We start from the raw sequence: 12,739 nt of genomic DNA on the forward strand, positions 1-12,739 counted from the left end.
GAAACTGTGAAAGGTGTCCCTGTTTATGGGATAACTGATAGAAACAGAAGAGTACAAGAAGAGACACTATGTTTCTGTAGCTGACGTGCTCAAGTTATTATACTTGACTTCTTTCTCAAGTATTTCTTCAACATTTTTAATCTATTCCCTCTGTAAGAACAGTTTTTAGTGATAAATGTATTAAAACACTTTAGTTATAACTAGGCTACGTTTGAACTTATGAAGAGCTGGTACAACGGACTCTTAGAGAGTTATACATTATTTTACAAGAGAGGAGTCAAAGGTGAGAGAAAAAAGTAGTAGTAGTTTCGTACACCAGTTTCGTACTCCGGTGATCATCCTAAGATCCCTTTGGCCCTGTCTACACGTATACAGATATTTTGTGATTTTTCTAATTCTTGTCCACATGCAGACAGAGATTCAGGTCACTAAAACAGAGACTTTTTTTTAACAATTCCTTCTAAGGTGTGTATTTTTCAAAACTCTGATAACTGTTTATCTTTGTTGATGTGTAAAACGGAGCATTTGGGAAACAATGACGTCATTTTGTCAACTCGTGCATGCCTTTTGTTGCTTTGCGTTGCTTTTAACTACTTCGAATGACTCCCTGACACGTAAACTTAGTACTGCTGCACCCCTTCACAGACGAACGGAGTCGTCAGCCGCACCCAATGTTATTTCCTCCACCTCAGCGTCTACGGTTTAAAGTCTGCCAGAGACGACAGTTTTGGATCATCAGGACTGGTTGAACCGCTAAATGGTGGGACACCTTTAAAAGTGGGATTGTTGTCAGTGAGGAGTGGAAGGAAAACTCAGCATTGCTTGAGCTCCTTGGTCTTTATATCAAAGGGGAATCAACAGTGATGAGATCTGCTGAAGACAGCTAACACTGGCAAGCACATAGATACGTTTTTGCGTTCCAGTGTGGTCGGAGAAATTTTGTAAAGCTAAGGTCTTGTGGACAAGAGTGCTTTTTCAATCTGAAGCAAAATATTTCCATTTTCAAAAACTTCTGTATACATGAAGACAGATCCTAAGAGTCCTCTTTTAACCTCTTATGGGTTCCCGACTACCAGGTTAAAAAGCACCCAATCTTTTATTTAGAGCATGACAACGCTGATGGCGGTCACTCCTCAAGCCCTGAAAAACTTCAGGTGACAGTCCTCCACAGAGACTGTCGGCTTGGCGTGTCAGGGCCCTTAAGCTTTTTTTGTTTTTAATGATTTATATGTGCGACCTGAAGTTAGCTATGGAATGTGAACAAACCCTTTTAAGCCATTTGGAGGAATTTATGGCGGTCTGATGCTCTCAACGACATTAAAGAGCTAAGAAACATGTGGTAGTAAGTCAGGGATGTTGACGACTCATTTGGGTCCTAAGTCACCCATGTTGACTTTTCCTGAGCTGAGGTCACCTCTCTGGACATTATTATTAGTTAGCACCTAATGTTAAATGTTTGGATGTGAGTTAAAAACTATTTACTCATACCAGCTGAGTCGAAATTCAAACTCACTAATAATACAGAGGTAAATGATCTAATTAAATGTATTTATCTTTTCCTTAAGCAGCTGGTAAAACATCTCTGACCTCTACTTCTTACTTTCTTTTTGGTTTTTAGTTTCTGTTTTGCTCTCATGACATGTTCACCACATTTCAGATTTTTCCTCTGTGACATTTTCCAGTTACATCACATCTTTTCACATTTCCTTTGTTGATTATCTGGTAATGAAAGGAAGATGAGTGTGTGTCTGCCAAGCGTCAGTAGTAAAAATCACAGATAAAAAGCAGCAATAGATGCCAACTGTTCAATCACAAATGAAAGAAATTAGTTAAAAAGAAGGCAAGATAATTATCAGATGTAGGCTGAGCGCATCAGGGAGCTGATACATCTGAGGGATCGTTCATAAAGAGAGGAGGAGATCACTAATGCCTTTATAATAAACTAATTTCCAAGTGATTACACTGTCATATTTTCAGCGTGGGAATAAAATCACTAGAGTTAGTGCATGCTCCTGTGATCTCAATCGTTTGGTGTATGTTGGTCATAAAATTCAGTCTGAGCTGTTTTGAGTCTTGGGTCTTTTTCTCATCTTGACATTCTGACAAAATCAAACATGTTTAAAATTATCGTCAGGTTTTTGTCTTGGCTCATGCGAATACTGAAGTTCAGTGCTGTGAATATTGTCAACAACCAATAGGTACGCTCACTCCAGCACCAAACAAGAAGCAGCAAACCAGGTAGACAGTAAACATGGAGGGAGGGAACAGAGGGGAGGCGCAAGAACACATCAGTTCTCTTGGAGAAACTGGTGGAGTTGTGGAGTGAGCAAGGGTCAGTATTTAATTCAGCATGCTGATCCACTTACCAGTGCTTATTTCAGTGAGAAATCTTAATTAATGAGATGATTCGCCTCTCTAAACTCCAGTCTCCTCTCACTAAAATAGCGCACCTAACCAATGGAGGCTGGTAGCGATTCAAGGCAACCAAATTTCAAAATGTGAAGTCTGTACACAAATACAGTTTATCTTTACAGGTCATAATGATGCCGAATTGACAAGAATGCTGTCGACATATGACACCTTTTATCTTGTGTTTCTAGGGTAAGTGTTTTTGCACACACGTAAGGAACCGTTAATATGTCGTATTTCTTAAAGGGAGTTTGGTGTAACATTGGTGCAATCACAAAAAGACTTTAGCTGTATATAGTCTTGCACATACTGACCATGCAAGACCTCGAGTTTTTGCAAAATCTTTGCATGTGTGATTATTAACTAAGAATGTCACACTTTAAAATACTTTAGTCTGTAAAAAGTCTTTTCAAAGTGTATTATAGGCATAAGTTGAGCTAAAACCTTTAGTTAATTACCAGTTAGTCAATTAATTTACTATCTTGATTTATAAATCGTTTACAATTCACTGCTTTCAGCCTCTAAACTAGATATTTTTGTGTTTTGGGCATTTTGTGACACTAAAAACAAGTTTAAAACAGTTTAAGGGTCAAGTGGATGCTCTCATTCAACAAAGGGATTGAAAGTGATATAAAACAATATGTGTCAGGGATGACTTAAGATGACTTAAGTGTGTTAGTGCACATGTGTTTATACACAGCAGGACCTCACCAGGAACTCCTGCATACCCTCTGGTCTCTTTACCTCAACAAGTCCCACATGAACACCACTTGGACCCTCTGACTTCACTGGCTCTGGCTAAATGTGGAACCATGATCTTATAACAACACTGCTGAAGGTGCTTCTGAATGGCCTCGCTAAATTATGGGAGATCTGGCTCTGCTTAACCTCATGTTTGATGTAATGAACTTCACTTAATAAGCCTCCCTCATTGGCTAAACTCACAAACACAGTCCATGTGTGACTGAGCTCCCAGAATCAACACAGAGCTTGAGGTTTAAAAATGATCTCATGCAGATGTTTTGAAGAAATAGTAAAAACATGTGTAGTGGGTATCTGATACTCCCCCACAGAGAGAGCTAGCGCTGGTTCAGATCCCAAAAATGTGTCAAAGGGAATTCTTAAAGCACCAATAGACAAGATGTTTCACACTGCTGCAGTCGAGGCTGTTGGAGTAGGAATAAAGTCAAAGGACGACATGATCCTGGTTCACTTTTAGACTCTCTATAGCACACATCATTTAGGCAAACACAATTATACTGATAGCCTGAGAGAGAAGACAGAAGGCCGCATTGATGCTGTCTGAATGGAAACCCCCCTTCAGCCACAAACAGTACAGTATCACAGTATACACAGGCCTCGGCTTTAGAAATGCTGTTAATGTATTCAGCCTCTTCCCTCCGCTCTGCAACTCGCACTTCCACTGTGGTTTCCAGTAAGTAGGTGGTAAATAAAAATAACATGATGCAGTGACACAGTTATTAGAAATGACAACTGTTGTCCGTCCCTGAATGTGTGCACTCACACACTTTAAATCCTACTTTTATCTGAGGAAGAATGCTCCCTATAAATAGCACACGTGCCATGGCTCATCAGTTTTTCATGACATGAAAAAAAGATAAAGCCAGAGCGCCGGACAGAAAAAGAGGAACAGATCTGTAATTACAAGGCAGTCGCTGACCCAGTTTGAAATGACACACAAAATACTCCAGCATACAGTATCATGCTTCAGCTTCAGTTTTAAAAACACAGCCTCATGCTTTCACTCCAGTTTCAAAATTAAAGAGATATAGATGGAAAGAGTCTCTGCAGGAGCAACCGGCAAACCACCTCAGCCACTTGAGACAGTCTGCCTCCCTGCCTCCTCACCGGCTCCCTGTTCATCACCCACTGGACCCCCAGTCACCCCGAGCAGCAGCCTCACCTTCTTATCCCTCTTCCACAGCCTGAGACAGCAGAAGCTCCAGAAAAACAAATCTCCCACCATGTCAGCGAGAGCTGGCGACTCTCCTCGCTGTTCTAGTTCATTCTAGTGAGGCAGGCGATTCCCCCGCTGTCACAACAAAACACTGGCAGCAGCCAAACCGGCCGGAGAGCAGAGCTGGCAGGGGGAGGGAGGAGAGAGAGAGAGAGAGAGAGAGAGAGAGAGAGAGCAGCCCACGCCTTTGCAGCTGAGCTTATCTCTGAATCAGTGTCACTCCTCCTGGCTCTCCCCCCTCCCACCCTGCCTTCCTCTTCTCTCACACTTTTGCTATGACCTCATCGTTTCCTGTTTGGCCCCGCCCACTCTTGCACACGCGCCACCCGGCTGCTTCAACCACACACAAACACACACACTGCTCTACCCCCACCCCCTGGTGTCTTCAGTAAATTCCTCGCTCCCCCCTCTTCTCCCCTGCTGACCCCCATTCCTGCAATCACATTTCTAAACCAGAGAAAGGTGACAGTTACAGGGTTGACTCATGGGGCCTTTTGTGAAGATAATAATTTGTTTATGTTTGTGTTGAATGTTATTTTATAAAGGTGAAACAAAGCCATGACAGCATTGTTTTAAGCCTACATAGTAAATAAATACAGTGCTGTACATCATAGGCTGTAGCCACGTGGCCACTTTTGCAAACTGATTGCAAAATGAAACAAATATTGATAATGTGTATAAGTATATAATATATATATTTATGTATAATTATAATAAATAAATTGCCTGTTTTCAATCTTTTGACATTTGCTGTCCTCACTCATCTTTGTCAAGAGGCTAATCCAGTCGCAGCAGCCCTGCGTGGCTCAGGTGTGTGCAGGGGCGTTTATGGGTTTTGAGGACATTCGTGGCTTAGCCCGGACCTGGGGCATCGTCAACCCGGCACCTTTTTTTGATAATAAGCTCTATTATGATGCTTTTTAAATGCACCCTGGCACCTTATTTACATTCAAAGTCCAAAACCCCCCAGCATGAATCACTTTAGTTTCGTTGTGAATTAGGAAATGGAGCCTTGTGACAGTCTGGTGATCTGTCCAGGGTGTACCCCGCCTCTCGCCCACTGTCAGCTGGGACAGGCTCCAGCCCCTCCGCCACCCTGAGGAGGATAAGTGGTTACAGATGATGGATGGATGGATGGATTAGGAAATGGTCAACGAGCCACCTGGCACCCTGTCTCAACTTGAGTTAAGTATCACTGCTGTATGTAATTCTGTTCTGTTCCTCTGATCACTATAACATGCTTATTAATGCTACAAAATGATGGTCTTTATCATCAATAAGTCTGTCCATTATTTTGGCAATTAATCGATTAATCATTAAGTCAATAAAATGTCCAAAAATAGTGAACATGTCTGAGAACCACTGGAGTTGTCTCTAAGTTGCTCTTTTTGAGTGCTTGACAATCAAAAACTGAAGGCCCAGACACAGCAAACAGACTTCAGAGAACTTGTGTAAGCATCGTCTCATGTCGCTTGTGTCAGAAACTTGCACATGAACACACTGCAAAGACAAAAGTTGACGGCCAAGCAGCACATACATTCTGCACCTGCGTGAGAGGAAAGAACTCCATACCAGCAAACGGCAGTCTTCTGTAATCGCCATTCAAAATGGGAAACCGGAGGACCGTCTTGACACTTGTTAGCCAGTTAGCATATTAACAACACAATCCAATGTTGAAAGAACAAAGTATATTTAAGGTGGGCCAGTGAACAATAACACAAACCATAACAAAACGTTTCTGCTAAAGAGCTCAATGGCTAAAGAAAAATAATCTTACCTTATGTAACAAGTTCATTTTAATCTCATCCTCTCTTGACTTTAGCCGTTTGTTTACTTTCCTCACTTCCATTTATCTTCTTGTGTACTGAGCTAAACTGCCAATCACAGTGATTTCATTCACCCACAGGCTCCACTGTCGCCAACACTCATTCAACACACTGAATTGTCCAATAAATGAAAAATAAAAAAAAGCCAACAGGGCTGATGAGGGCCAACGATGCGGGGCACACCCGACGACAGCCCAACACCTACTGTCGGCTTGGTGTGTCAGGGCCTTTACACTGATGAGAAACCAGGGGAAACTACAAACTTTCAGAGGGTGGAGCCAGGCAGACTGTTCTCATGTATACCTAAACTAATGCACCAGAATTCATATGTAACCCATGTAATCATGAGACATCGATTTGTGTGATCAGATGTAATCACAAAGGCTCCAATCACAAGGCTAACATGTTGACCAGAGTCAAGTAGAGCAGTGGTTCCCAACTGGTCCAGCCACGAGGTCCAAATTTCTCCCTAGTCATCAGTTCAAGGTCCACACAGTTTAATATATTTAGCGTCATACTTGTGTTTGGCCATGTTGTTGAGCTAGTTTCCTGTCTCTGTCAAGTAGCTGTCCGTTAGTCACCCAATCTACAGTAGGAAACAGCCCTTCAAAATAAAAGTTCTGCGCCACTGTACTTGTGTACAGTGTGTATTCTACCAACCAGACAGATTCACAAGTCACTTGTGGTCCATTCAGAATGACCCCCGACCCACCAGTTGGGAACCACTGAAGTAGGAAGTTGTATAAAGAGCGAAAGTCTGCATAATGAGGCAGGTTGAGGTGGTGGATCGGTCAAACAAACACACTTCTTTCCCCCAGGAGATTGGTGTTTGTGTCCCGTGTGTAAGCAAGTGAACTTTGAGTGATTCAAGGATACATCATCACTTAACATTAAATACATAACTTAAGGTAACGTGATGTCACCCAACCATGATTCTTTTCCTAAATCTAACTAGTAGGGGTGCTCATCTGATAGATATCACACAAACTGTTGTATGAGAATCCATTGAACCAGGACGGGTGTCACATTTATGTCTGATAAGTGATTTAAGTGATTTAATACAATATTGTTGATGATTCAATCTGCGTTTTTACGTCTGAGACCTCCTGTCTACAATGGGCTTGAGGACTTGGCTCAGATTCCAGAGTTAAGCTCTTATCCTGAAGCCTCCATAAGGAATCTGATCCCGTTTGATTCGGGGAACCTCTTGTGACCGCATGCCTTTGCTGACGCCTACCCCAGCAGGATTTGAACCACGGACCTTCCGCATGAGACGAGTGCTCCAACCACTACACTAGGGAGTCCCCACAATATTGTTGAATTGACAAATTATCTAATTTATAAACAGAAGTCCTTGTATGATGTTTTGTTGATTGCTTAATATAAAAACTGTTCCTAGATCTTCTTGTTCCACTTGAAAATAAAACTGAGAAAATGCCAAACATTTCCACTTTCAGGAGGAACACAGTGTTGTGTCTCATGCAGAGTTCATGTAGTATCACTGTGTTCTTTTCAATGTAGAGAACAGATAACATTTATAAAGCATTGAGCACAAATCAAGACATGATGTGCTCCTATGATCTTTATTAATAGCGTTCAGCTGACCTTGTATAATCTCTTTATCTTTGTTGCTGCCTCACTCTTTCTTCCACTCCCCTCTCCCTAGCTCCACGTCTTACTCGCCCTTGTTGTCTCACTTTCTTCATGTCCCCAACACGTCCTGCGTGCCATGTGTCGCCCCCTCAGAGGACCATCTGAGTGGGCAGATATTAATATGCCATCTTCTCTGCACGTAATGTAAGGCTGCAGAGAGAGAGACAGCTGGCACAGAAAACCTGATTAAGTTACTGCATGGGAGCTGCAGCAGTAACTGGTCCAGAGAAATCCACACACATCCAGGGGAAAGGTCAACAAACAGAAACAACAACAGTGGTGTTTACGTGCTGTTTGAATCATCAGGTTGTTTACAGAACTTACTGTATGGTAACTGCAGCACTCAGCAGGTATAAATCAGTTGTGACTGTACTGACACACAACTAAAAATATTAAACTGGACATCAGCTTTATAGAGTCTGAAGCAAAAGTCACCAAAAACTTTGACCTTTTATTGTCTTGTTATTAATGACAGTTCCACTATCATATTAAAGTCCCTCTACAGACATGTTTTCCTGACACTAATACTGACATTTAATGTATTTTCCCACCTAACAGTTAAAAAAAAGTATCAGAGGAAACATCAGAGATTCAGCCATACATGTTTGAGCCTCAGTCAGACCCAGACTCAGATGAGGAGTCTGTTGTGCACCAAAATTGGCAACTAGCAAATGTGCCAGAATGATGAGTGTAGTTAGCACTGTTTATTTATCTTGTTTGTTGGCTTGTTAGACTAACTAGCAATGGCTAGCACCACACTACTGTTTGTAAGACATAGAATAATATCTGCTATGATGGGGTTTTGGTTGAATAATGAAGCTCAAGGGTCCAGTTTCTATCCAAAAACTGCACACTCTACCATGTTTGCTGTCCAGACTCTCACTATGCTAACGCTTACTTCCTCTCTCAATATATGTTTCCTATATTAGACAGTGACTGGGTTTTGTGTTAGTGACATACCTAATCTGGCTTGCCTGGGGTACGTTTGAATTGCAGATTTTAGGGAAGTGCACAGATGTCGGCCCCTTCAGTAGAAGGGGGAAAACAACTTTGCACTGATACATGTCAGTATAGTCAAGGTCAGATATTTTAGCCCAGTGGTTCCCAACTAGTCCAGCCACAGGGTCCAGATTTCTTCTTCATCATTAATTCAAAGTCCACACAGTTTAATAAATTCAGTGTCATACTTGGATTTGGCTATGGGGTGGAGCTACTTCACTGTATCTGTCAAGTAGCTCATAGCAAGTAGCTGTTAGTGGTAAACTCCCCAAAATGTCTGAATTTCTCAATAGTAATGACACAAGAAGGACAATATTTGTATACAATCTATAAAGTCAGATTAAATTCAAGTCACTGAACCCAAATCTCTCAGCGTTCGACTGCTCTGGTTTCATCTTTTAAGCAGTTTAAACAGAACTCTGCACAACACATACCACATGTTAGGTGTGTCCGTTATTCGCTCACTCTACAGCAGGAAACGGCACTTCAACATAAAAGCTCTGTGCCATAATGTCACTGTACTTAAAAAGAAGTGTGCTTTTTACAATCTTGACACATTTGTGAGTCACTTGTGGTCCAGTCAGAATGGACCCACAACCCACTTTTGGACCGCGACCCACCAGTTGGGAACCACTGAAGTAGGAAGTCGTATTAGGGAAGTTTTGGGGGACATAAACTGAAGAAAGGCATATTTCTGAGCGGAGAGGGACTGAAACTTTTAAACATTTTCTATCTGATGTTCAGTAAGTTCGTGCATTTTTAAGTATGTTGTTTCATGTGTAAAAAAAAACAAACCAAAACAACACCATAGTTCATGTATAGTTCAGGAGTCTTGCATCACAAAAATAAAAAAAGGAACTTGGGAACTTCAAATGTGCCTTTATCTCAGAGCCAACATGTCTGTGATAAACTGCAGCAAATGGTAATATCTTGTAAGTTTTTTCTAACAAGTCTGTCTCCACGCAGCTGATAATTTGTCTCCCATTACCGCTGTTCAGTGGATGCCATTATAAATATCTTGCCATCATCTCCATTTGGCCAGTGATTTCAAGTAAAGAGAAAATACACAAGACAATAAAACAGATCCAAGGATGCAACTCTTATCACCACTGCACCTGTCAAGTATTGACATGGAGTAAATCCCTTTTAAAACAAGACTATTTAACTTCTGAACGAAAAAAACAAGACATTCTTCATATATTCACAAGCAATAACACAAATTCATACTCAAGTCACTACACTCAGGGTTTTTACAGCTTCAGCTTTGTCTGTTCTGACATGACTCGTATGTTATGGAGGCTAATTGAGTCATTATGTTGACAACTGTAATGTTATATTTGTGCATTTTATCCTGCAATAACTGAGCTATTGGCTGCTTGGTGGCAGCACAAACAAGCTGTGAACACAACATCGATATTATCACCTTTGGCACCAACAGTAAAAAGTTGTACCACTGACTTCATGTTCACTGAGGTGCGGTTGAGTTTAGTCAGACCTGCTGGTAGTCAGCTCAGAAGTGAAACCCAGCAGCCCACAGCTTTGCCACGGGGGGGATTTCATCCTACAGGGGCAGCTGCTTTCGTCAGAGCTTCCACTCTGGTAAGAGGAAATGCTACACAAGTTTCAAAACACACTTAAGTCAAGGTTAGGTTATGACCTCTCTAAATCCCAGTGTTAATACTGATTACAATGTTTAAAACATAAAAGAAGATCAGCATAAAGCCTTAAGTTTGACACATCCATCACAAGTGCCCTCGAGCAAAGACACTGAGGCCCAGGCAGCTGCATGAAGACCCCTCTCTGTGTGTGACCTCTGACCTCCCTGAGGGGTTTTAATGAAAAGGCAACTCTTATCCTAAATATCATGCAAAACAAGTTTTTACACTGTAACAGAACGCTGTGTTCAGGCTGCGTTCAATGTCACTGATGAGATCATCAACACTTGATCCTGTTGCTAGGAAAACAATGTCCCAACCTGCACAGCTACCACGTCTTAACAGAGAACATTTCCCAACACTTATTACACATGTGTCTGTGTTCACTTAGAGGCAAGACGATCATCAGGCATTTCTAGAAACAATTTACAGATTCCCACTCACCCACAGAGCTAACTCACACCAGTGGGAGGTTATAAAGAACATTTAAAATCTGGGACTTTCCATTTGTGGTTTGATCCACCCCCTAAAATGTCTAAATTTCTCAACACTAATGACATAAGAGGGACAATATTTGTATACCACTCATAAAGTCAGAATAAATTCGACACTGAACCCAGATCTCTCAATGTTCCACTGCTCTGGTTTAATCTTTTAAAACTCTACACAACACATACCACACGTTTAGTGTGTAATACTGGGAACTTTATGTAATAAATAAAAATTCAGCACTTTTTAAACCAAACAAACTTCCCTAAAACACTCAAACATGTAAGACAATGATGTCCATGTTTTATTTATTTAATTTCTTTGGGGCTTTTCTTTATGTTTTCCATTTATTACTGGTGAAGAAATGTCTGTTTATTAACGGCGTATAAGGAAAAGACCCAAACACATCTATCAGACTGAAACAGAAAACAATGACTGGCGTAAAGATGTGACGAGGGGAGAAGTGCAGCACATGATGTAACTTTCAAAACACGTGATTTGGATTCATGCTGACAAAAAGTCCCAAACAATCATAAGCACTTGCAATTTCTGGGAAACCTCTTAGATTTCACCTTCAGCTCTTTGAGCAATTCTTGCAATCTCACAAACAAAGAAAGAACAAAAAAAGAAACAAAGAAAGTCCCTGAGATTTAGCATAATGCCAGTAAGGCCCATATCACAGCCACCTGAAAGCAGCTTTTCTGGAAGCACTAACACGATTGAAATACACAAAACAGCAAATTCATGATTGATCATGACAAGGCACCCGGTGTATAATCAGACAGATGTCTGGCTACAAATGTCTTGCTAGGGAGACTTTCTGAAAATGTGTGCTGTTTACTCTGTATTTAAACAATATTGGGTCCTTTCCTTCTCTGTCGAGTGTAACGATTTAATACAGCTTTTAACAATTTTGCTTTTCACTGTCTTCTGACAACTAGTTATATGAACTCATTCTTTCTAGCATAACCCGGCCTCTAGAATCAATCAATTGGTTATTAATTTGTCACACAGAAACATACACGGTACAACTGCTGTCAGCTCCTTTAACCCTTCTAACTCTGCAATAGAAATGGTCTGCCTACACTGGTATTTTTGCTTATTGTGATGTCATTTCTTGAAGTATCTTCAAATGCGTCTTATCCCTAAAATCTGTACAACCTAAGCTTAACGTTTATGTAAGTCAATAAACCATAATAACTGATAAAAGTATTGAAATTCTGTCCTAAAGACATTTTTTCACCAATTTTACAAAATAAAAGCACACAACATGTTGATCCAAAATACTTTCAAATGTAGAAATATGAAAACAATATTTCTTAACACTTCACAAGTTATTTGGAGTATGTACATTATTTAGTTTTTTAAATATCCTCTTTTTTTTAAGATTATTTTTGGGTGTTTTTGCCATTAATTGACTGGACAGTTAAGTGTGAAAGAGTCAGACAGAGAGGGAGTGACATGCAGCAAAGGACCGCAGGCTGGAGTCAAACCTGGGCCACTGCAGCAAGAACGAAGCCTGTGTACATGGGGTGCCTGCTCTATCCACTAATCCACTGACATCCCAATATGCTAATTTTTATGAGCAAAGTGCAAAAGGTGCTGAGATGGATGCATAATTCATTCCTTTGGCACCACCGCACATTTTTTAACCACATGTAAGGCAGCGCAGTGATGTCATTACCAGTGTACAACATGATGACACGGAAGACAGAAGCCTTAGCTGCAAG

General features: G+C 40.9%; 1 protein-coding gene across 3 annotated transcripts in view; it reads right to left on the reverse strand.

Annotated features, from left to right (window-relative positions):
* Positions 1 to 12,739, reverse strand: part of limk1a (LIM domain kinase 1a) — an 81,255-nt gene that overhangs the window by 19,875 nt on the left and 48,641 nt on the right. Inside the window, exon 1 of one of the 3 annotated variants that reach the window (XM_050062487.1) lies at positions 4,334 to 4,480. The exons of the other annotated variants lie outside the window; for them this stretch is intronic. Coding sequence (XP_049918444.1) covers positions 4,334 to 4,396 — 63 coding nt within the window. The 5' untranslated portion in view covers positions 4,397 to 4,480. Of the gene's footprint in view, positions 1 to 4,333; positions 4,481 to 12,739 lie in introns of those variants that run through there. 3 annotated transcript variants of the gene reach the window in all.

The sequence above is a fragment of the Epinephelus moara genome, chromosome 2 (assembly GCF_006386435.1).
Source record: "Epinephelus moara isolate mb chromosome 2, YSFRI_EMoa_1.0, whole genome shotgun sequence".
NCBI classification, from domain to species: domain Eukaryota; kingdom Metazoa; phylum Chordata; class Actinopteri; order Perciformes; family Serranidae; genus Epinephelus; species Epinephelus moara.